The sequence below is a fragment of the Neoarius graeffei genome, chromosome 5, assembly GCF_027579695.1.
Source record: "Neoarius graeffei isolate fNeoGra1 chromosome 5, fNeoGra1.pri, whole genome shotgun sequence".
NCBI classification, from domain to species: Eukaryota; Metazoa; Chordata; class Actinopteri; order Siluriformes; family Ariidae; genus Neoarius; species Neoarius graeffei.
In genome coordinates this window covers 77,996,709-78,022,654 of record NC_083573.1, presented here as the reverse complement: position 1 = coordinate 78,022,654, position 25,946 = coordinate 77,996,709, and the positions used below count along the sequence as shown (strand labels likewise).

General features: G+C 40.2%; 1 protein-coding gene across 1 annotated transcript in view; it reads left to right on the top strand.

Annotated features, from left to right (window-relative positions):
• The window catches only part of kcnh2b (potassium voltage-gated channel, subfamily H (eag-related), member 2b), a 500,674-nt gene extending 476,475 nt beyond the window's left edge, over window positions 1-24,199 (top strand). Inside the window, exons 8-15 of the mRNA XM_060922448.1 lie at window positions 2,154-2,353; window positions 5,958-6,210; window positions 6,723-6,916; window positions 7,685-7,787; window positions 7,913-8,203; window positions 11,893-12,082; window positions 19,782-19,983; window positions 23,817-24,199. Of these exons, the coding sequence (XP_060778431.1) occupies window positions 2,154-2,353; window positions 5,958-6,210; window positions 6,723-6,916; window positions 7,685-7,787; window positions 7,913-8,203; window positions 11,893-12,082; window positions 19,782-19,983; window positions 23,817-24,050 (1,667 nt within the window). The 3' untranslated portion in view covers window positions 24,051-24,199. The remainder of the gene's footprint in view (window positions 1-2,153; window positions 2,354-5,957; window positions 6,211-6,722; window positions 6,917-7,684; window positions 7,788-7,912; window positions 8,204-11,892; window positions 12,083-19,781; window positions 19,984-23,816) is intronic.
• Window positions 24,200-25,946: the final 1,747 nt, after the last annotated feature.

The window sequence follows — 25,946 nt, the reverse complement described above, 5'->3', positions numbered from 1 at the left end:
AATACAAAAAAAAATTGTTCCTTTATACTGTACATCCGAGCTTGTTAGGAAGCTTGGGTCAGAGTCCAGGGTCAGCTTTTATATGGTGCCTCAGGATTAGAGATGGTTAAGGGCCTTGCTCAAGGGTCCAGCAGTGTCAGCTTGGTGGTTCTTGGGCTTGAACTCATAAACATGTCTGACCAGAACAATTTGCAAACAATTTCTATGAATAGATTAGTATCAATATCAGATGGATGACTAACATTTTAAATTGTTTTTATATATATTAAAGGAAACATGCCATAAAATATCTATGTATTGCATGTCATTGGAAATTCTTATCCCACTGAAATCAGAAATGACTACATTTTTTAGTTTGCATTGCTTACTGTAGTGTGTCAGTGGGAGGGCAACATTTTAATGTTTTTCCTAATATATTCTGCAATGTTTCCTGTGTCTTAAAAATCTTCAGTGGTTTACAACACAGCTTGTAATGCTTAAGAGCAAAGTGCACAGAAAGCACTGTAGTGTCTTTATTAATTTCATAATTAAAGCTGGTTACATTTTCTTACCATGTTAATGCTGTTTAATTTCTTTCAAATTTAGAATATATAGAAAGTAAAATGCTTCAAGTAGGCATATCAGACACTCACGGGCCGTGCTGTGAAAATTGTGCATGCAGATGCTCATCTAAGTTTCCAAATCTGTCATTACTTAACTCTTGAATATTTTCTATCGTGAATACTATCATTAAAAAGCTTATAATCTCTGCTTTCCAAATAAATTTATCTCGTTAAGATCTGTTCAGTACTTTGGGAGGAACGGCAGGTCGAAGTTGGTTCAACAGAGTAAAAACTTTGCTTGTGTGACATCAGGAAACTGCTGGTGCTTTTTGAGTCATGGGAAAGCAGTCAGGCTCTCTTTCTTCTGATCGGTTTCCAACTGGATTACTCATGAATATCAATCAGATAACTTTTATAGGGATGCTCTCTCGCCCTCACTGTTTCTGATGAAGTATTCAAAAAAATTTTTCATCTGATAGTTTTGATGTTATGCTTCACGGGAGACTTTGAAGTGAGTTTTCATAGCTTTACCTACTTATTTTTTTCAAATCAAACTGATTCATGTAAATAAATAACTATTTTAGAATATAACTGGGGTTGTTTTGCTGAAAAATATTGAGATCTTAGTAGTCAGAATGATATTTAAAAAAACAGAAGTCAGAAACGCGAGTGTCAATTTCAATTCAATTAACTGGAGTTTATTAGATGTGGCTCGCACAGTTTTTTCAAGGTTCGCCTTGAAAACTGTGAAAATAATCATTTATATTCTTTAATATAAACACTAGTAGGCCCTAATTTTGAGAAATACAAAGGCCTACAGAGCACAAACAGGGTATTAGAAATAATCTTTTATTACTTTTTTATTGAGTGTACCAATTTAACATTTTACCTAATTAGCATAATTGATGCTAATTAAATACAGATTTGCATAATTTGTTTTTACTATTTTTTCAAACTTTGTATTCAGTATAGAACCATCTATGTTCCTGCCAATTTCCATGTAAATATATTGAAAACTAAAAAAAAAAAGTTATTAAGAAAAAACATTTGATCTCATTCGTTAAAGAGGCCCATTTTGAACCATGTGATCCTCATACAGAATATTACGGCAGCTTTCTAAAAATTAAGCCGTTTTATCAATCTTTGATTTGTAATATCTGAAGAACAGATAAACATATTTGAATTCTGTAAAAAAGTATGTTCTTCTGCATTCGATTCTGAATTCAATGAGAGCTGTTTTGAGCAATTTGGATTGAATTTGAATTTTCACCTGATATGCCTACTTTAAGTCAGACACTAGACTTATACTGTGACGTAAATTGGCACATATTCTCACAATACTTTTGCATTAGCCTGAATGACCATGATTAGACAAGTGTTGCGTTTATATCCCCATTCATGCTGGAGCATCTCTCTCTCACTCTCTCTCTCTCGCTCTGTTTTACACAACTAACCCTTTGAGGGATCGTGTCATAGGAATTGTGTTTAACTAGCTGTAGTGCATTGAAAGTAGGAAGAACGAAGTATGAGTAACTTGGTACACAGTCTGCTCATTGAAATGGCATGATATGTCTATGAGCTGTGCTTAATTATTCAATTATATCTTTCTAGCCCTCATGTATGCCAGTATCTTTGGGAATGTGTCAGCCATCATACAGCGGCTATACTCAGGTACAGCACGCTACCACACTCAGATGCTCCGTGTCAGAGAGTTTATTCGCTTCCACCAAATCCCCAACCCACTCAGACAGAGGCTGGAGGAGTATTTCCAACACGCCTGGTCCTACACTAACGGAATTGACATGAATGCGGTGAGTCGTACAGATAATCAAACATGTGCTATTAAGTGTTAGAGTTGGTCTGATAATCAGATAAATGCTTGCTAACATTCCTAGAATTTTGCTTTGTAGGTTAGGATGATGACTCCGTGTTTCACTGCATTACAAGAACTAATAACCTCAGAATAAATTTCCTCTCCACTTGCAGCTTGCATTGTATGATTTACTTAATAAAACACTTTTATGACAATTTTTTTTTTTCCATATCGAACATTAAGCAAGATTGGATGGATTGGGTGCTGTGATTACTGTTCTTTCATTGTAATGGTTTTGCTCTCTTTGCTTTTCCAATTTCAGTGGTTAAATAACAAGACTAAAGAAAATAAACGGTAAAGCCTGTATGTGCTTCGTTCCATTACATACACTTATTATATTTTTCATTATGTTCTGGTGAAGAGCTTTTTGTATTGGAAAGTGAACATACTGATGAGTGAAATGAGTCTGAGGGAAATTGGGTCCTCTCCTCCACCCACCTCGTTCAGTGCCTCATTACTAATAATGAGGAAATATGGCAAACTCTGATATTCCAGGAACAGAGAGACACTTCGTGATGAGGAAGAGGCTGATGAGATGGATGACATTCGACAGAAATAGCATGGTGTGACCGATTTTGACTGATCATTTGAGAATGGGTTATAAGTTGCTGAGGGAGTTGCTGAACTGTATCAGGCCACCAGCACTAAGGCTGTGTATGTGCGGTGCATTTCAAGAGTGTTTAGATATTTTATTTAGCACCATTGGCAATGATTACAGCCATAAATCTTCTTGTGTGTGATGCTACAAGTTTAGCACATCTGACCATCCCTTGGTGGCACGGTGGTGCAGTTGGTTAGCACTGTCGCCTCACAGCAAGAAGGTTCTGGATTCAAGCCCAGGGGCCGATGGGGGCCTTTCTGTGTGGAGTTTGTATGTTCTCCCCATGTCTTCATGGGTTTCCCCCACAGTCCAAAGACATACTGTTAGGTTAACTGGCTACTCTAAATTGTCCATGTGTGTGAATGAGTGAGAGGAGAAAACCTCTATAATAATCCAGTAGAAGGCAATGGGAAACCACTACTGTAATTCTTCCCGAGAGACTTTGATGGCTGAAGCTGTCAGAGTGGCCATGTCCCTGCAGTGATATGCCAGATAGAGAGAGAACATCCCTCTCTGTGGAAATTCTCAAGCTTGTCATGTTGGATTGAACACTGGTGAACCACGCTTTTCAAAATTTCAGAGATGTTCAGTCAGGTTCAAGTCCAGGTTTTAGCTGAGCCAGTGAAAGACATTCATAGATTTATCCTGAAGACACTTCTTTATTGGTTTAGTTGTGTGTTTTGTGTCAGTGTTGTGTTGAAAGGTGAACCTTTGCCCCAGTTGGAGGTTGTGTGTGCTCTTGAGCAGTCCAGGCTTTAGTTTGACTATTCAAAGACATTCATAGGTTTGTCCTAAAGCCATTTCTCTGTTTTAGTTCTGTGATTTGATCATTGTTCACTGTTGGAAGGTGAACTTTTAACCCAGTTGGATATCTTCAGAGCTCTTGAACATGATAGCCTTGAAGATATAGCTGTACTTGGATCCACTCATCTTTCTCTTACTCCTGACATGACTCCTAATATATCCATATCTTACCTGCTGTTGAAAAACATCCCAGTGGTGTTGCCGCTACCTTGCTTCGCAGTATCATTGGAATTGGCAAAGTGACTGGTTTCCTTCAGATGTAACACCTGAACTTCTTTTCAGTGAGGTCATGCTTAGTTTCATCAAACAAAGGCCTGAGAGTCATCCATGTAATCCATTATGTGCCTTTTACAGAGATGAGGCCTCTGTGTGGCCACTTCACTATAAAGTCTGACTGGTGGGGTACTGCAGAGATGGTTATTCTTCTGGGAGGTTCTCCCATCTCCACACAGGACTTCTGGTGTTCTGTCAGAGTGACTTTCAGGTTCTTGGCTGTCCCCCAATGACTATGTATGCTGAGGATGGATTCAGCTTGAGGAAATGTCTTGGCAGATCCAAAATTCTTCTTTTAAGATAGAAAGCCTCTGTGCTTATTGGGATCTTCAAAGCTGAGAAACTTTTTTGCTTAACATCCCCCAATCCTGCCTTGGTGATCTATGGACAATTCCTTTCACCTCATCGCTTTGCTTTTACGCTGACATGCATTCATCTGTCCAGCTTTATATAAATATAGCTGTATCGCTCTCAGTCATTTCCAATCCAGGGTTCTAACTCAGCCTTTTCAGCATATCGGGCCGGTACGCAATGTTTCTTTACCGCTATGCCCACAATACTGCCGACTGACAAGACTTGTCAATCTTGAAAATGTGGTCTTTTGTTTAATTTTCTCTTGTTATCCCCATGCAGTGGTGATTGCGCGCCGCTGTGCGAATGTTCTACATTCGGACAGACTCCACTCCCCATCCACGTAAACGCCCAGTGCATAGCTGCCTGAGTAGTTCCAAGTGGAGATCATCACTGATCATGCTAGTCCGGTTTGCCTCCTTCCTTATGCTGTGCTCACGATAAAGTGCCATCCATGTTAAGAGGCGCTTACACACCATGCACGTAATACGTGCCAGTCCCCGGCAATTTTTTTATGATGCAACACAGTGCATTGAAACCGTTGGAGTGACGGTCAGTAGGGGAAAGTATGATACAAGTTAGATCTGGATAGTCATGTATTGTAATTGAATGGCTGAAACTGAAAATAAAGCTGACACTTGGTGAACATCAACTGGTTGTTTTATTCTTATTCCGTAAATATGTCACTAATATAGTTGAATATTAATTATAAGTCTTTCATCAAAAACAATCACAGAAACTTTTGGCAAAAAAAAATCTCATTAATATTACCAAAAAAAAGAGTATTTCCTGCAAGTGCCAGGAAATGCACTAAAACGCATCTCCAAGCATGTAGAACCCGTGAGCTTTCAGGGCCACCTAAGGAACCCCTGGCCATTATGACTTGTGCCACTATGCTGATATTTTGGTCTAGTTAGAACCCTGCAATCAACTAAATTCTGACACTGTAATCAGGGTGGCATGGTGCCACAGTAGGCAGCATTGCCATCATGCAGCTCTTGGTCCCTGGTTTGATCCTGAGTTTGAGTTGCTACCCCTGTGTTCCTGCATGTTCTCCCTGTGGCTAAATGGGTCTTCTATGTGTTCTCTGGTTTCCTCATACTGTCCAAAAAAATACAGATAGCCAGATTGACTATGCTGAATTGAAAGAATGATCATTGGAAAGAGGACACACTTCATCTTGGTTTTGAGTGTCATAACAAGCCCCATCAATGGATTCAGACGTGATCACTTTCCCCTCGTTTTTATTACCTTAAAGCATCATATTTACAGAAACCAAATGAGGAAAAAATTATGGTGTCTTAATTAACTTATGAATGCACTATTGCACTATATATTTAATTTATATAACTTCTTGTGTTAGTGTAAACTCTGCTGACTATGGCCTCAACTTTGCATATACTTATTAATTTCTTAGCTATTGTATACAGGAGTTTCTACTGTTATCCTATAAGTTTTCTGGGTTCATTTCAAGTCTCTTTCTATCTCACACTTTTTCTATTTATCGCTCCAGGTACTGAAAGGCTTCCCTGAGTGTCTTCAGGCAGATATATGTCTGCACCTGAACCGTACTCTCCTGCAGAACTGTAAAGCTTTTAAGGGATCCACTAAAGGTTGCCTGCGAGCCCTGGCCATGAAATTCAAAACCACTCACGCCCCACCGGGTGACACATTAGTCCATGCGGGTGATGTTCTCTCTGCCCTTTACTTTATTTCCAGAGGATCCATTGAAATACTACGGGGAGATGTGGTGGTGGCCATCTTAGGTACATAACAATATGGATTTAAAAGAAAAAATTGGTTGAAGATCTCTTTGGGCTTCAGTAGTGATTTTATTCTTTTAGTACATGGGTGGATTGTAACTGACTGGCATTACACAAAACTTTGGAGAAGTGTATTTGTAAGATGTCAGTGATTTGTGAAAACTTGCATCACCATGTGTGGAGCAATATACAGTGGTTTTTGGGGTTGGTTGGTTGGTTGGTTTGTTTGTTTGTGCATGATTTTCAATAGTTTACTGCCATCTGCTGGATGCAAATTGAAAGTTCATAATTTGTCATGTTATACTGGCTATAGTATATATGGCTACTATATTGGCTATAGTAGATTCACCAAAAAAAAAAAAAAGTTTAGTAGCTTTGCATCACTAAATATGTATCCAACTTATAAACAAATCATATATTACTATTTTTTCCCAACAGAAATGAACAACAAACATTACTATGCATACACGTAACATTTTTCCCTATATTGATATGATATACTTCATTTTCCACAGGAAAGAATGATATATTTGGTGAGCCCATCAATCTGTATGCTCGACCAGGCAAGTCCAATGCTGATGTCAGGGCTCTCACCTATTGCGACTTGCACAAGATCCATAGAGAGGATGTTCTGGAGGTTCTTGACATGTATCCAGAGTTCTCAGATCACTTCTGGAGCAACCTGGAGATCACTTTTAACCTGAGAGATGTAAGTCCTTGCTCCTGAGTAATATCCTTATATAGTCAAATAACTCTTCTCTCTCTCTTTAATCAAGCTATCCAATCATGAGCCAAATGTTTGTGGACAGCTAACCATCATATGAATATGAAAATATTGACACAAACTTGGAAGGACACAATTATATAGGATGACTTTTTATGTCCCTGTACTCAAACTAAGAGTCCCAGACCTGTTCCAGCATAACAATGCCTCTGTTCACAGCATGAGTGCCATAAAAACATGGTTTGAAAAGATTTCAGGAGAAGAACTTGAGTGGCCTGCACAGAGCTCTGACACCAACCCCATTGAACACCTTTAGGATGAACTGGAACACGAACTGTATCCCAGGCCTCCTTTCCCAACATCAGTGCCTGACCTCACTAATGCTCTTGTCACTGAATGTGCAAATCCCCACAGCCACACTCCAAAATCTAGTGGAAAGCCTTTCCAGAATAGTGGAGATTATTATAACAGTAAAGGGAGGCTAAATCTGGAATGGAATGTTCAACAAGCACATATGGGAGTGATGGTCAGGTGTCCACAAACTTTTGGCTACAAAGTGTGCTTATATAACCACACAATCCTTGTCTGCAGATCATAACTTTAAAAGCATAGGTAACAGGGTGATGTGGAATGTGATGAAGTTATAAAAAAGCAAATGCTCTTATCAATGTTATTTGTTTTATTTCGTGAATTTTGTCAGTAGTTGTTGGTTTTGCTAAAGTGTCACAATAATGACGTGCCTTATGATCACAGACCAACATGATTCCTGGGTCTCCAAGCAGTGATGACTCGGACAATATTGGCTTTAACAAACTCCGCAAACGAAAGCTTTCCTTCCGACGACGAACAGAAAAAGGTACTGTTCAGAGATCGGCAGTGATAATGATCAATTGCCCTCATTTTTATCTGTAACTTATTTTTCCTTGAAGTTTAAGACTGTTGTGTTGGTAAGGCATCAGTTTGTTTTTGTCTTTTTATAAGATGATGCAGATGCAGGAGAGCTCAAGAAGAACCAGAAGCCAGTGCGACGTAACAGGAAACAGGTCAGAAGTAGTCAGAACGAGGGACTAAAACCAGACTTCGAAGGGCCTCGGAGTTCAAGCTCTTCCCACTCTAGTGGCGATGAAAGGGAGGATCTTGTTCATACTCGCTCCAATCTGCCAACAACAATATTGGAGCTCTCTCAAGCCCAAGGCACTTCTGTGGTCTTTAATGACAACCCTGAGGGGGAAGCGGATCCTAAAACAGGCAACACCTGCAATGCTCTGTCAGGTAAGATTTCCAAGGCAGAACGTTTGGCAAAGAAATGAAACAAAACCGGAAGCTATGGTTGTAATATTTGGATTTACAGTGGTGCTTGAAAGTTTGTGAACCCTTTAGAATTTTCTATATTTCTGCATAAATATGACCTAAAACATCGTCAGATTTTCACACAAGTCCTAAAAGTAGATAAAGAGAACCCAGTTAAACAAATGAGACAAAAATATTATACTTGGTCATTTATTTATTGAGGAAAATGATCCAATATTACTTATCTGTGAGTGGCAAAAGTATGTGAACCTCTAGGATTAGCAGTTAATTTGAAGGTGAAATTAGAGTCAGGTGTTTTCAATCAATGGGATGACAATCAGGTGTGAGTGGGCACCCTGTTTTATTTAAAGAACAGGGATCTATCAAAGTCTGAGCTTCACAACACATGTTTGTGGAAGTGTATCATGGCACGAACAAAGGAGATTTCTGAGGACCTCAGAAAAAGCGTTGTTGATGCTCATCAGGCTGGAAAAGGTTACAAAACCATCTCTAAAGAGTTTGGACTCCACCAATCCACAGTCAGACAGATTGTGTACAAATGGAGGAATTTCAAGATCATTGTTACCCTCCCCAGGAGTGGTCGACCAACAAAGATCACTCCAAGAGCAAGGCGTGTAATAGTCGGCGAGGTCACAAAGGACCCCAGGGTAACTTCTAAGCAACTGAAGGTGCTCTCACATTGGTTGATTAGATTAGATTAGATTAGATTAGATTAGATTAGATTCGATTCGATTCGATTCGATTCGATTCGATTCATTTTACTCATCCCACATCCGGGAAATTCATGTGTTACAGTAGCAAGAAAATGTCAAACAGATAACAAATAAAACTGAAATAAAAATTAGACAAATGAAGGATTAAATACAATGGGCGATTTGCATTATCTACCGTGAAAAAGTATAGAAAAAAATTGCCTTATTGAGAGGCTCGGAAAAATTGCACACTACAGGTAGACTCTGTATATATACACACATCTCATCTCATCTCATTATCTGTAGCCGCTTTATCCTGTTCTACAGGGTCGCAGGCAAGCTGGAGCCTATCCCAGCTGACTACGGGTGAAAGGCGGGGTACACCCTGGACAAGTCGCCAGGTCATCACAGGGCTGACACATAGACACAGACAACCATTCACACTCACATTCACACCTACGGTCAATTTAGAGTCACCAGTTAACCTAACCTGCATGTCTTTGGACTGTGGGGGAAACCGGAGCACCCGGAGGAAACCCACGCGGACACGGGGAGAACATGCAAACTCCACACAGAAAGGCCCTCGCTGGCCACGGGGCTCGAACCCGGACCTTCTTGCTGTGAGGCGACAGCGCTAACCACTACACCACCGTGCCGCCATATATATATATATATATATATATATATATATATAAAAAAGTATGCATACAATGTTAATGTTAATGTTCATGAGTCCACCATCAGGAGAACACTGAACAACAATGGTGTGCATGGCAGGGTTGCAAGGAGAAAGCCACTGCTCTCCAAAAAGAACATTGCTGCTCATCTGCAGTTTGCTAAAGATCACGTGGACAAGCCAGAAGGCTGTCGGAAAAATGTTTTGTGAATGGATGAGACCAAAATAGAACTTTTTGGTTTAAATGAGAAGCGTTATGTTTGGAGAAAGGAAAACACTGCATTCCAGCATAAGAACCTGATCCCATCTGTGAAACATGGTGGTGGTAGTATCGTGGTTTGGGCCTGTTTTGCTGCATCTGGGCCAGGACGGCTTGCCATCATTGATGGAACATGAATTCTGAATTATACCAGCGAATTCTAAAGGAAAATGTCAGGACATCTGTCCATGAACTGAATCTCAAGAGAAGGTGGGTCATGCAGCAAGACAACGACCCTAAGCACACAAGTCGTTCTACCAAAGAATGGTTAAAGAAGAATAAAGTTAATGTTTTGGAATGGCCAAGTCAAAGTCCTGACCTTAATCCAATCGAAATGTTGTGGAAGGACCTGAAGCGAGCAGTTCATGTGAGGAAACCCACCAACATCCCAGAGTTGAAGCTGTTCTGTACGGAGGAACGGACTAAAATTCCTCCAAGCCGGTGTGCAGGACTGATCAACAGTTACCGGAAACGTTTAGTTGCAGTGATTGCTGCACGAGGGGGTCACACCAGATACTGAAAGCAAAAGTTCATATACTTTTGCCACTCACAGATATGTAATACTGGATCATTTTCCTCAAGAAATAAATGACCAAGTATAATATTTTTGTCTCATTTGTTTAACTGGGTTCTCTTTATCTACTTTTAGGACTTGTGTGAAAATCTGATGATGTTTTAGGTCATATTTAAGCAGAAATATAGAAAATTATAAAGGGTTCACAAACTTTCAAGCACCACTTTAATTTGTATATGTCTTTCCTACCTATTCACATACTCCTCACTTTTCTCTATAAATGTATTTTATCCTAAATTACAATAGAAAAAGGGTTAAGGGAAAAAATTATCGGGAAATTAGAGAAATCAACCCTACAGTCTTGCAGACATACAACCCCAGTTCCTAAAATTGGGAGGCTGTGTAAATTAAAACAGAATGCGATTATTTGCAAATTATTGAAACCCTATATTTCACTGAAAATGGTAAAAAGGCAACATATCAAAATGTTGAAACTGAGAAATTTTATTGTTTTTTGAAATATTTTGAATTTAATGCAAGCATCATGTTTCAAAAAAAAAGTTGGGGCATGTGCAGGAAAAAAAATGGAAAAGTTATGTAATGATAAAAAAAAACTAATTAGGTAAATTGGCGGCGGCACGATGGTGTAGTGGTTAGCGCTGTCGCCTCACAGCAAGAAGGTCCTGGGTTTGAGCCCCGGGGCCGGCGAGGGCCTTTCTGTGTGGAGTTTGCATGTTCTCCCCGTGTCCACGTGGGTTTCCTCCGGGTGCTCCGGTTTCCCCCACAGTCCAAAGACATGCAGGTTAGGTTAACTGGTGACTCTAAATTGACCGTAGGTGTGAATGTGAGTGTGAATGGTTGTCTGTGTCTATGTGTCAGCCCTGTGATGACCTGGCGACTTGTCCAGGGTGTACCCCGCCTTTCGCCCGTAGTCAGCTGGGATAGGCTCCAGCTTGCCTGCGACCCTGTAGAAGGATAAAGCGGCTAGAGATAATGAGATGAATGAGGTTAATTGGCAACAAATTAGTAACATGATTGTGTATAAGAAGAGCATCCCAGAAAGGCTGAGTCTCTCAGAAGTAAAGATGGGGAGGGGTTCACCGCTCTGTGAAATACAACCCCGATTCCAAAAAAGTTGGGACAAAGTACAAATTGTAAATAAAAACGGAATGCAATGATGTGGAAGTTTCAAAATTCCATATTTTATTCAGAATAGAACATAGATGACATATCAAATGTTTAAACTGAGAAAATGTATCATTTAAAGAGAAAAATTAGATGATTTATTGTTCATGCTTAAAACTATTCGTATGCCATTCTTGAGGTCTCAAGGCATTTATAAGCAAAAAGTGAGGCCATGGTTCTGCCTATCTCCTTTAAGTACAGAAACAAGTACTTAAAGTTTATTGATGCATGCCAGTGATAAATAAATAAATAAAATTTTATAGTTTTTTTATATTTGATACACATTTTCCTAAACATGACTTTACAACATTTTCAATCCCTTAGGTGCACTCTCAGGCGTATCCAACATCTTTAGTTTCTGGGGTGAGAGTCGGGGTCGTCAGTATCAGGAACTGCCCCGCTGTAATCTCCCATCACCACCACCACAGCACAACACCCCGTTACACAGCATCACAAGACAGCAGCGGAGCCAACTGGAGAACAGGCTGGACGTGCTGCAGACACAACTCAACAGGTCAGAGGCACAGAACTAACTCACCCTCTCACCCTCTCCCCACCCAAAGACGTACGTACGTGTGTGTGTGTGTGTGTTTAGAAACTCTAAACACACAAATGATAGAAGTAAAATGAGGCACAGCTGAATTCTCATCTCATCTCATTATCTCTAGCCGCTTTATCCTTCTACAGGGTCGCAGGCGAGCTGGAGCCTATCCCAGCTGACTACGGGCGAAAGGCGGGGTACACCCTGGACAAGTTGCCAGGTCATCACAGGGCTGACACAGAGACACAGACAACCATTCACACTCACATTCACACCTACGGTCAATTTAGAGCCACCAGTTAACCTAACCTGCATGTCTTTGGACTGTGGGGGAAACCGGAGCACCCGGAGGAAACCCACGCGGACACGGGGAGAACATGCAAACTCCGCACAGAAAGGCCCTCGCCGGCCCCGGGGCTCGAACCCAGGACCTTCTTGCTGTGAGGCGACAGCGCTAACCACTACACCACCGTGCCGCCCCCAGCTGAATTCTATTCAAGAAAAAAAAACCAAAGTCACTGACACAATAAGGACACACACAGGAACTTAAACAATAATAAAGAACATATAGTACTGTTGCCATGGGAGTCAAGACACAAAGCAGGATTGTGCCAAGTGGTCTCAAATAATAATAATAATAATAATAATAATAATTTTTATTTGGAGCGCCTTTCAAGGTACCCAAGGACACTTTACAAAAAGTGTAAAAATTGTAAGTAAAAGTCAAAGTAGAACTAGTTAAAAAGCACAGAAGCATGACACAGAATCAACAACAAAGTAAAAAACACAGATGATGCAGCAATACAATTAAAAATAATAATAAAATAAAAAATTATTAATAAAATAATACCCTCAATCATTCAGCATTGTGATGAGAAAGCAAGGGTAAAAAGATAAGTTTTGAGCATGGTTTTAAAAGATGAAAGGGAGGTGCATTGACGCAATGAAAGTGGGAGGCTGTTCCAGAGTTTGGGGCCAGCCACATTAAAAGCCCTATCACCCATAGATCGGAGATTTGTGGAGGGGATAGTGAGGAGTGTATCAGAGGAGCGTAAATTTCGGATGGGTAAGTATGGAGTGAGAAGACTAGAGAGGTAGGTGGGTGCTAGGTTGTGCTGGGCCTTGTAAACAAGGAGGAGAATTTTGAAGTGGATGCGAAATTTAACAGGAAGCCAGTGTAGCTGATGGAGGATGGGTGTGATGTGATGCCAAGGTCTAGTATGGGTGAGGAGTCTAGCTGCAGAGTTTTGGATGTGTTGTAGTCTGTTTATTGATTTACTTGGAAGCCCAATGAGCAGGGCATTGCAGTAATCAAGTCTGGAGGTGATGAAGGCATGAATTAGGGTCTCTGCAGTGGGGAGGCTGAGTGAGGGACAGAGTTTGGAGATAGTTTTGAGATGAAAAAATGCTGTTTTAGTGATGTGTTTTATGTGTGAATCAAAAGAAAGAACTGAATCAATGATGACCCCCAGGTTTTTCACTTCAGAGGAGATGGTGGTGAAGTAACCTGGGATGGAGAACTGCGCAAGATTTAACTTCTTCAGCAGTGTTGGAGTGGCAATGACTATGGCTTCGGTCTTGTTATGGTTGAGTTTGAGAAAATTGTGTGTCATCCAGTTACTACAACCCCAATTCCAAAAAAGTTGGGACAAAGTACAAATTGTAAATAAACACAGAATGCAATGATGTGGAAGTTTCAAAATTCCGTATTTTATTCAGAATAGAACATAGATGACATATCAAATGTTTAAACTGAGAAAATGTATCATTTAAAGAGAAAAATTAGGTGATTTTAAATTTCATGACAACAACACATCTCAAAAAAGTTGGGACAAGGCCATGTTTCCCACTGTGAGACATCCCCTTTTCTCTCTACAACAGTCTGTAAACGTCTGGGGACTGAGGAGACAAGTTGCTCAAGTTTAGGGATAGGAATGTTAACCCATTCTTGTCTAATGTAGGATTCTAGTTGCTCAACTGTCTTAGGTCTTTTTTGTCGTATCTTCCGTTTTATGATGCGCCAAATGTTTTCTATGGGTGAAAGATCTGGACTGCAGGCTGGCCAGTTCAGTACCCGGACCCTTCTTCTACGCAGCCATGATGCTGTAATTGATGCAGTATGTGGTTTGGCATTGTCATGTTGGAAAATGCAAGGTCTTCCCTGAAAGAGACGTCATCTGGATAGGAGCATATGTTGCTCTAGAACCTGGATATACCTTTCAGCATTGATGGTGTCTTTCCAGATGTGTAAGCTGCCCATGCCACACGCACTAATGCAACCCCATACCATCAGAGATGCAGGCTCCTGAACTGAGCGCTGATAACAACTTGGGTCGTCCTTCCCTCTTTAGTCCGAATGACACGGCGTCCCTGATTTCCATAAAGAACTTCAAATTTTGATTCGTCTGACCACAGAACAGTTTTTCACTTTGCCACAGTCCATTTTAAATGAGCCTTGGCCCAGAGAAGACGTCTGCGCTTCTGGATCATGTTTAGATATGGCTTCTTTTTTGAACTATAGAGTTTTAGCTGGCAACAGCGGATGGCACGGTGAAGTGTGTTCCCAGATAATGTTCTCTGGAAATATTCCTGAGCCCATTTTGTGATTTCCAATACAGAAGCATGCCTGTATGTGATGCAGTGCCGTCTAAGGGCCCGAAGATCACGGGCACCCAGTATGGTTTTCCGGCCTTGACCCTTACGCACAGAGATTCTTCCAGATTCTCTGAATCTTTTAATGATATTATGCACTGTAGATGATGATATGTTCAAACTCTTTGCAATTTTACACTGTCGAACTCCTTTCTGATATTGCTCCACTATTTGTCGGCGCAGAATTAGGGGGATTGGTGATCCTCTTCCCATCTTTACTTCTGAGAGCCGCTGCCACTCCAAGATGCTCTTTTTATACCCAGTCATGTTAATGACCTATTGCCAATTGACCTAATGAGTTGCAATTTGGTCCTCCAGCTGTTCCTTTTTTGTACCTTTAACTTTTCCAGCCTCTTATTGCCCCTGTCCCAACTTTTTTGAGATGTGTTGCTGTCATGAAATTTCAAATGAGCCAATATTTGGCATGAAATTTCAAAATGTCTCACTTTCGACATTTGATATGTTGTCTATGTTCTATTGTGAATACAATATCAGTTTTTGAGACTTGTAAATTATTGCATTCCGTTTTTATTTACAATTTGTACTTTGTCCCAACTTTTTTGGAATCGGGGTTATAATATCAGACAGGCAAGTGGACAATTGTGAGAGGGGGAGTGGATGAGAGGGTTTAGTGTGAATGTAAATTTGTGTGTCATCAGCATAGCAGTGGAAGTATAAGCCATGCTGACGGAGGATGTGACCCAGGGGAAGGATATAGATGATGAAAAGCAAGGGACCTAGGACATAATATGTATTTATGCTAGCTCTGTAGTTGCTCTATATTACTCAGTAATTGGCATGTTGAAGAATTTGTCCCAGAAATGTACTTGCAAAAATGTCATCTTAATATTACAGATCAAAATATGACTCACTTCTAACCTTCTCATATTTTACATGCCATTAACCCAAAGCTAATGAGAAAATGCACTATTCTTCAAGAGATGTCTCAGTGTAATTAAATGACACAATTCCAGCAATGATCATATCAATTTGTTTAAAGTCTGATAATCAAATCAACATAAGCTCAGTAAAACAAAGACCCCAGTATGATGTACCATGGTCTGCTTTCATGAATATAATACAATGTGCCCATTAAAAGATGCCATGAATTCAGATATTGCTCATGTTTAAACTGCTTTGGAGACTTTTGAGAGAATTATTTATTCCCTACTAAGGGTGTAACACCAGGACCGCATATGTATCTACATCTGTTTAGAGTTTCAAATATCTTTATCTGCATTAAATCCAGAAATTGGTATGATTTAATCCAGACGGGGGGGGTTTAATTAAAAAAATAACCCTACCACTACGCTCCCCGAAACACTCAAAAAATACCCAGATACAGTGTCTTGCAAAAGTATTCATCCCCCTTGCTGTTTGTCCTGTTTTGTTGCATGACAAGCTGGAATTCAAATGGATTGGGGGGGTTAGCACCATTTGATTTACAGAACATGCCTACAATTTTAAAGATGCAAATTGTTTTATTGTGACACAAACAATAATTAAGATAAAAAAAAAACAGAAATCTGGAGTGTGCATAGGTATTCAATCACCCCCCACCACCACCACCACCACCACCCAAGTCAATACTTTGTAGAGCCACCTTTTGCTGCAGTTACAGCTGCAAGTCTCTTGGGGTATGTCTCTATTAGCTTAGCACATCTAGCCACTGGGATTTTTGCCCATTCCTCAAGGCAAAACTGCTCCAACTTCTTCAAGTTAGATGGGATGCATTGGTGTACAACAATCTTCAAGTTATGCCATAGTGTCTCAATTGGATTGAGGTCTGGGCTTTGATTAGGCCATTCCAAGACATTTAAATGTTTCCCTTTAAACCACTCTAGTGTAGCTTTAGCAGTATGTTTAGGGTCATTGTCCTGCTGGAATGTGAACCTTCATCCCAGTCTCAAACTTCTGGCTGACTCAGGTTTTCCTCCAGAATTGCCCTGTATTTAGTGCCATCCATCGTTCCTTCAGTCCCGACCAGCTTTCCTGTCCCTGCAGATGAAAAATATCCCCACAGCATGATGCTGCCACCACCATACTTCTCTGTAAGAATGGTGTTCTCAGGGTGTTGGGTTTGCGCCACACATGGCGTTTCCCATGATGGCCAAAAAGATCAATTTTAGTCTCATTTGACCAGAGAATCTTCTTCCATGTGTTTGGGGAGTCTGCCACATGCTGTTGGGCAAACTCCAAACGTATTTTCTTAAGCAGTTACTTTTTTCTGGCCACTCTTCCATAAAGTCCCATTCTGTGGAGTGTATGGCTTAAAGTGGTCGTATGGACAGATGCTCCTATCTCCACTGTGGATCTTTGCAGCTCCTTCAGTGTGATCTTTGGTGTCTTTGCTGCATCTCTGATTTATGCCTTCTTGCCCAATCTGTGAGTTTTGGTGGGCGGCCTTCTCTTATCAGGTTTGTAGTGGTGCCATATGATTTCCATTTTGCTATAATGGATTTAATGGTGCTCCGTGGGATATTCAAAGTTTGGGATATTTTTTATAACCCAATCCTGATCTATACTTCTTCACAACTTTGTCTCTGACTTGTTTGGAGGCTCCTTGGTTTTCATGTTGCTTGCTTAGTAGTGTCGCAGAGTCAGGGTCCTTCCAGAACAGGTTGATTTATACAGACATCATGTGACAGATCATGTGAATCTTTGATTGCACACAGATGGATCTTAATCAACTAATTATGTGACTTATGAAGTGAATTGGTTGGACCAGCTCTTATTTCAGGGTTTCATACGAAAGGGGGTGAATACCTATGCACACTCCAGATTTTTTTTTTTTTGGGGGGGGGGGGGGTCATCTTAATTATTGTTTGTGTCACAATAAAACTACAATTTGCACCTTTAAAGTGGTAGGCATGTTGTGTCAGTCAAATGGTGCTAACCCCCCAAAAAATCAATTTTAATTCCAGCTTGTAATGCAACAAAACAGGGCAAACACCAAGGGTGATGAATACTTTTACAAGACACTGCATGTCAGCACATTCATGGTGGTCTTTCTTTCTTCCCACAAGCTTCATATCTGACCACTCATTCATGCTCACATGAAAGTAAAAACCTAACATGACTTTTGTTGCATCCCACAGGACGGTGGGTCTGTGAACCAGATGGTCTGTGAACCTTTCTCGACATTACCTTTTTTTAAAAAATTAATAAATAAAGCAAACAAATACCATATATGTGTGCCTCTTTTTCTCCTATTCATATCTGTATTTGTATCCATTTTGAACACATTACATGTGCAATTTGAATAATCTATTCATATACAGTTATATCCAAATTCCACTACTCGCCACTACTTAGAACTACAACTCCAAATCAGAAAAAGTTTGGATGGGATGGAAAAGGCAAATAAAAAAGAAAATTATTTCATTGCAGACAGTATGAACCCAAGATGTTTCATGTTTTGTCTGGTCAACTTCATTTCATTTGTTAATATATATCCATTACTGCATTTCAGGCCTGTAACACGTTCCAAAAAGAGTTGTAATGAAGGCAATTTAGGGCTGTTAATGATATGAAACAATTAAATAATGATGTGATTTGAAACAGGTGACATCAACGGGTGATTATAATCATGATTTGATGCAAAATTACTATCCAGGAAAGACCTAGTCTTTGAGGAGCAAAAAATGTGCCAAGGATCTCCAAGTTGTCAACAAATGTGTGAAAAAATTATTGAAATATTTAAAAACAATGTTCCTCAAAGAAAAATAGGAAGGGATCTGGATATTTCACCCCCTATAGTGCATAATATCATTAAACGTTTCAAGGAATCTAGAGGAATTCTAATTGCCCTTCGGGGATAAATAAAGTTTTGTCTAAGTCTAAGAATTTTGATGTATAAAGGACAAGGGCACAAGCCTAAGCTGAACACCCGTGAGCTCCGATCCCTCAGACAGCAGTGCATCAAGAACCATCATTCATCTATAGCTGATATTACCACATGGGATCAGGATTACTTTGGCAAACATTTGCCAAGAACTACAATATGGAGTTACAGTACATCTATAAATGCCACTAAAAACTTTGCTGTGCACAAAGGAAGCCTTATATTAACAGTGTCCGCAAGCACTCTTGACTTCTCTGGGTTCTGAGGCATCTGGGATGGACCATCACACAGTGGAAATGTGTACTGTGGTCAGATGAATCAGTATTCCAGTTCTGTGCTCCAGAACAAACACGAAAAAGACCATCCAGACTGTCACCAGCAACAAGTCCAAAAGCCAGGGTCTGCCATGGTATGGGGTTGTGTCAGTGCCCTTGGCTAAGGTAACTTACACTTCTGTGATGGCAGCATTAATGCAGAAAAGTACGTTATTTCAACAAGACAATGCAAAACCACATTCTGCACACATTACAAAGGCATGGCTGTGGAAGAAGAGGGTGCCTGTCCCCTCTGTCCCCAATAGGGAAATGTGTGGTAAATTCTATCCATCCATTATCTGTAGCCGCTTATCCTGTTCTACAGGGTCGCAGGCAAGCTGGAGCCTATCCCAGCTGACTATGGGCAAGAGGCGGGGTACACCCTGGACAAGTCGCCAGGTCATCACAGGGCTGTGTTTTGAAACGAACCATATGACAGCAATGACCTCATACTTTTCCACACCTTACGACCTGTTTGCAGGAAAAATGGGACAAAATAACACCAGAAACACTTCATCACTTGATGTCTTCAGTCCCTAAATATCTTTTAAGCATTGTCAGAAGGAATGGCAACATTTTATAAAGTGGTAAATGATTCACCGTCTCAACTTTTTTTTAAAATGTGTTGCAAGAATCAAAATTGAAAGTGTTTATTTAGAAAAATAAATACAATTCATGAGGTAAACCATCAAATAATGTGTTCTTGTATTGTTTTGAGTGGAATACAGGTCAAAGATTATTTAGGAATCATTGTTTTCAGTTTTAATTTCAGTTTCAACATACCATCACAACTTTTTCTGATTTGGGGTTGTAGTTTCAAGAGAAAATAATTGTCAAAAGTGTGTATGTATGTGTTATCCAGGTTGGAGACTCGTATGTCCACAGACATCAGTGCAATCATGCAGTTGCTCCAGAGGCAGATGACGATGGTGCCGCCATCCTATAGCACAGTGTCCTCACCTCCCCAGGCATCACTGTACCTCGGCTCAAGCCCAGGTCCTGAAGAGTCCCTCATCCAGACTGCCACACCTATGGAGTCTGAGAGACTATCCTCAATCTCACAGGTACATATCTGCCCAGCACGGGCGATTGCTCTAAGACAACGAGGGAGACTCAGCCTCCTCTAAAAATGACGAACATCGTGTAGGATGAATTGCGCGAGGCTTATGTTATAGCCGACCTTATAACATTGCTATTTCAGATCCAGAATCATAGAAATATATGTGCTCAACCCACTACAGTGCGAAATCATTCCCTTATAACTTTAATATGTGCGTGAGTTTTTCCCTCTCGTGACAGCGCGATGCAGCCCAGCCTCAGTGGACTTCAATGGCATTTGGGAGCTATGCGCTTTTCAATCTCAAAATGCAAGACGAAGCTTTTATTGGACAAATACTGCGAAAACGCCCACCCACGGACTCCGAGCCTCACATGGGAAGGACATGGCAGTTTCCGCGAGGAGACTGGTGATTGGTGAAAGCGGCCGGATATTTTCTTTGATTCACAGCTCGTTTCAACTATAGACAGGCAGTGGTGAATTTCAGTTCAGTCCCATGCGGATTCGCAAGTGCTGTGGTGTATTGTAAGAGATCAGCTTACATTTCGATTTCATTCATTACATACGGTTTCTACCAGCTTTTTTAGTTTGTATATATTTTCATTGTAAATAAAGTGTAAATATAGTGTTGTCAAGTTTGCTATCTTAGTTCCAGAAATTTCGTTTATTTGAGTGACTGAACTTGAACTTGAGGGGGCTGGTCAGCTAGCAAGAAAGCTGCGCACAGATGCCAAGCATTGCTGATTTAATTTTGGTGAAGCCATTTGCCAGTCTTCCTTTCGAGGAAAAAATTAAAATTAAAGAGCAGGGTAGACCAACGCCTCAAATTGACTTGGTGAAAAAGGTAGGGAATAATACTCGTTCCTTTCAGCTCTCCTGGTACGAGAAAGTGAATTGGCTAACAGCAAGTGACCCACATCAACAACAGTAAATAGGCTACTTTAGTAATATGTCATGGATGGACCAAAAATATAGAATCTATTTAAAATGTTTATGCTGAGTATATTATATTGGAATATATATTTTTTCTGGATATGAATTAAACACAGCTACAATTTGGAAAACATTTTTAAACAAAAACACAGCCGAGAACATTTTACACTACAGACCTGGATTAAAAGTGAAGGGTTATCAAAATTGTCAATAAAACATTTCTCAGTGAAAATAAGTAAAATATAGGGAAAGTGTCATTGAATGAAATGTGTGGCACCCAGCTCTATGTTTGGCTCCCCAAGGTCAGTGCTTGTGCCTATTCCAGAACACTCTGCTGTTACTGCTGAGGTTCCTGACAAAGAGCTGCTTTCAATAATGATCAATTTGTAAACAACATGCCGCAATTTTAAAATATAAAATGTTAAAATATCCCCCCCAACACCACCATCATGTATATTGGACAGTAGGCTAATGGGCCAAAAGAACCTGTTATTTCACAGTTTGTGACCCTGCCAACAATCAGCCAGATCAGAGGCAAGAGTATGGGCAAAATTGATGTTTTTTCTTTTAAAATCTGGAAATATCGTAACCGACCAGCCTCCCCTGTTTGAAAGACTACCAGCCGCCACTGCTGCCAGATACAAAAACTAAGATATTGTATAAAGTAGCATATTATGCATGTGTACTTGTTGAGCAGGAATTTCATCCAGTGTTTTCCATGCAAAAATAAGAAGCAAATATGACAGTCAAAGTCTCCAGAAGAACTGTGGCTGGTTCTGCAAAGATGATCAGTAAAACTTAACAGATGTTTCACTTAAAACTGCACAAAGTGTACCTGAGACTACTATTTTTTTAGCAAAGGGTCAAATACTTTGCTTGATTTAGTATTGTTTGCTGCTCTTTATCATATTTTTCATGTAGAAACATTTAATTTCTTTATGTGCCTAAGACTTTTGCCCAGTTCTCCATAACACATAAATGGTTACATGCTGTATTTGCACATTATGTAGTCCTGCATGGAACATCCCTTACAATATCATAAAAAGTATGCAAAACTATTTTAAAGATTGTAAGTTATTTAACAGTTATTCCACGAAATCAAGTCATATCTGAGCTGATATAAGCCATGTATGACAAGACTGAGTGGAGTAACTGCTTTCTTCTATTCACATTCACTGAATTTTGAGAAACAGAGCATTTTTATTTTGATTTTTTTGCACATTTGATGAATAAAAACTTTATACAAAACGTCCGACAAAATAATTTCCGCTTAGAATGTAAACAAACCAGCGAAATGACAGGAGCGATTTGTGAAAAATGCTATAATAATTCTTGAAAAAAAAAAAAAAGATATGTTCTTGCCACCAAATACTTTCATTCCATATTTTGTTGCTTTTTTATATTTTGGGGGGTTTTGTTTTTGAGGAGCGTTTTTATTTCGTCCTCGGTTGGTTCAGCAACGTGCTCCGCCATTTTGTTTTTCGCTACTCACAGAATATGAGCTGATAGCCTAGTAGTAGAGTAGCCAATCAGAGCACACGATTGCTCATATCCAGTGAATGTGGATAGAATGAAAGTGGCTATCCCTGAGGTTGCCACACTCCAGGGTACATCTTTTGTACCTTTAGTTAAAGGAATATTGAAGTACAGAAAGAGCACTGAAGAACATAAACCGACATGAAGGACCACTGTTGGACTTTGATTTTTTTTTTTAATCAGAAGCCTTTATTTGTCACATATACAGTACATTACAGAACAGTGAAATTATTTTCTTTTCATATCCCAGCTTGTGAGGAAGCTGGGGTCAGAGCGCAGGGTCAGCCATGATATGGCGCCCCTGGAGCATGGAGGGTTAAGGGCCTTCCTCAAGGGTCCAACAGTGGCAGCTTGGTAGTGCTGAGGCTAGAGCCCCTGACCTTCAGATCACTAACCTTAACCACTTACTACTTAACCACCAGAGCCTTAACCACTGAGTCACCACTACCCCTAATATATTATCATGTATTGTGTATTTACAGTACATTGTTTCTATATTGATGAAAAAAATGCTTCTGTATAATATTTTTTTGTTATATCATGGCCCTGAAGGCACAATATTTTGCACATCTGTGTTCCCATTTACCCCATCAAGCCACATGTTGGTATATACAGCACTGATTTGAATGCATGAGGTGCAGTAACATCCATCCATCCATCCATCCATCCATTATCTGTAGCCGCTTATCCTGTGCAGGGTCACAGGCAAGCTGGAGCCTATCCCAGCTGACTATGGGCAAGAGGCGGGGTACACCCTGGACAAGTCGCCAGGTCATCGCAGAGCTGACACATAGAGACAAACAACCATTCACACTCACATTCACACCTACGGTCAATTTAGAGTCACCAGTTAACCTAACCTGCATGTCTTTGGACTGTGGGGGAAACCGGAGCACCCGGAGGAAACCCACGCGGACACGGGGAGAACATGCAAACTCCACACAGAATGGCCCCCATCAGCCACTGGGTTCGAACCCAGAACCTTCTTGCTGTGAGGCGATAGTGCTAACGACTATACCACCGTGCCACCCCATGCAGTAACCATTGCTAAGATTTTTAAAGTCAGTGTATTCTTACTTGATACCCAAATAATATCTCAGGAGTGGTCTTGTGGTTGTGTTATTTCCATTTATATAGAATATAGAGAGGGCGTGACAAGTTGTCCATAGCAACAAATGGGCTACATTCAGGAACTGTACACCTACAGTGTGGTAGGTTTACATGATAAAATGGCCAGTGCGTTTTGGTATAAAATGGGTGTAACTAATAAAGTGTCCACTTGGTCTATATGAATGGGTTAAATATAAATTTAGTCTTTATTTATAGTCAGCTTTTAATTGCTAATTCCTGTTTTGCGTCTGCTCTATCCAGATTCTGGACCCTCAGGACTTTGAGAAATTACCTGCCAAGTCATGTGAGTCTCTCCAGTTCATGACGGAGCCCTTACTTAGCCCAGGAGCCACCCCCCTGCAGGCTCTGTCCAGTCTGGACCACAACGCTGAGCTTCCAGACCCAAACACCCAGCGGCGTTTCTCCCTCCAGGAACCACAAACCCCTCTGGACTCACGGACACCGCAAAGACACAGCTCTGATCCCGGGAGCTAGGGAGGGAGGGAATGAGGGAGGATAAAGAAACAATGAATGAAGAGAGCAAACACAGATGGGATGAGGCTCTTCATTTTCTTGCCTGTGTCACTACTTTTCAGCCATTCAATCTCTCTTTCTCTTCCGCACGTATCTCATGGAGGGAACAGGGTGGGTCTTTTCCTTTCATTCCTGTTTTAGCACTGAGTTTTTAGGTGTGAAAGGAGGGATGAGACAAGACACATGCATATGCTGGATCTGGAGGAGGACTGCCACTGTCCGAATCTACAAGACTTAAAGACCAGAATTCACTGAGTAAAACGTGAGGATGTTTAAAATCTGCGCTCTAAATGTCCTCAAGACTAGTGGAAACATTAACAAGCTGACATTAAAACGAACATGAAGTGCAGTACGGGTGAAGAAGGGTGTGGAACATTGTTCACCCTTTTCGGCTTTTGTTAAAAAAGCAGAATCCACCCAAAGGACTGTGTCCATGTTCAAATTGTCCCTTTACTACTGTTATCCAGTATTGGATTAATATATATAGGAATAATAATGAAAATAATAATCGAAGTAGCCATCATGTCTTGCACTGAAATTTTGCAGAATCTTTATCTATATCATGTCCGCAGCGCTTCCAAAGTAAAAAAAAAAAAAGGAAAAAAATACTAAAAGACTTCCTGAACTTTTTAGTGTTAGCTGGCCTAACAGAAACACCTCGTGTGATCTGTCTGTTCTGTCCTGTCGTGCTGCCTCTTTCTCCCTTCATGTCTGTGGTTGAAGGCATATTGGAAAGCAAGCACATACTGGATCGGCTGGTTTGCATTAGGGTGGAAATCGGATGTGTCTAAAGCCATGACATAACTGAACATATCAACTTTTTGTGCGTTGCAGGTTATAGTGTGGCTTAATTGATAAAGTAAGCATAATAAGTGTGTCTATATTAAACCCTGCATGATGTCAGGTGGTGTTCAAATGTTTGTCCAAGTTTGCATTAGTTAAAAGTTTAAACAAATTTAGATTTTATACTTATATTTATTAGGGACGTCCTGGTTTATTAGCAATACTTAACCCTCAAACCCACAACCTCACTGTAATATATTATTTCTCTTTTGGGATAAGACTGCAGAAAAAAATCACTTGCTTTCCCCAAATATATGTATATGTATTTATGTGTGTGAGATATGCAGTGAAGTTAATAATGAATTGAATTGCATACAGTACAGCAATTGACGTGCACTGTACAGCCAGCACATTTAAAAATAAGCTTAGCAGCTCCATACAGATGAAGATTGCTGCATAAGATTCTTCAGGTAGCAGAACATTTTGCTCTGGGAACTGTTGTGTTGCATGCTCCTGGCAAGCATCTATAACACACAGTAACACTATCTGACAAAAAAAAAGGCATTATGGTCAGTGGGTTATTATTATTATTATTACTGTTTGAAATGTAAATTGGTTTTTATAGCTATCAAATAATTCCATAATTTTCCAAGAGATTATTTTCTGACAAATATTCAGAAAGGGAGGCGAAATCAAAGTTGCTGATCGTCACCAACAGTCTTCTACACCGTTTTCTAATATCGTTCGGTTATTATAATTACATGGGATGACAACTGAGGAAAACATGATGGAGACTGCAGACCATACTGTCTTTCGTTCAGCGCACAGCTGATAAAGGAGCCGGCAGTGATCCAAGTGCAGCAAGGCTCATTTCTACTCATTGGCTATAAACAAGTGCAATTCATTATCTTGTATTAGCATGAGATGTTTTATGAATACTGCTCCCAACATACAGTATGTAACTATAGCTGACATCCATGTGATTAGAGCAACAACTCCAGTACAACTGGATCTTCATGTTTCCGAATGCTGCATTTTAGAGAACAACCAAAGTATCAACTGCATTGGCACTGA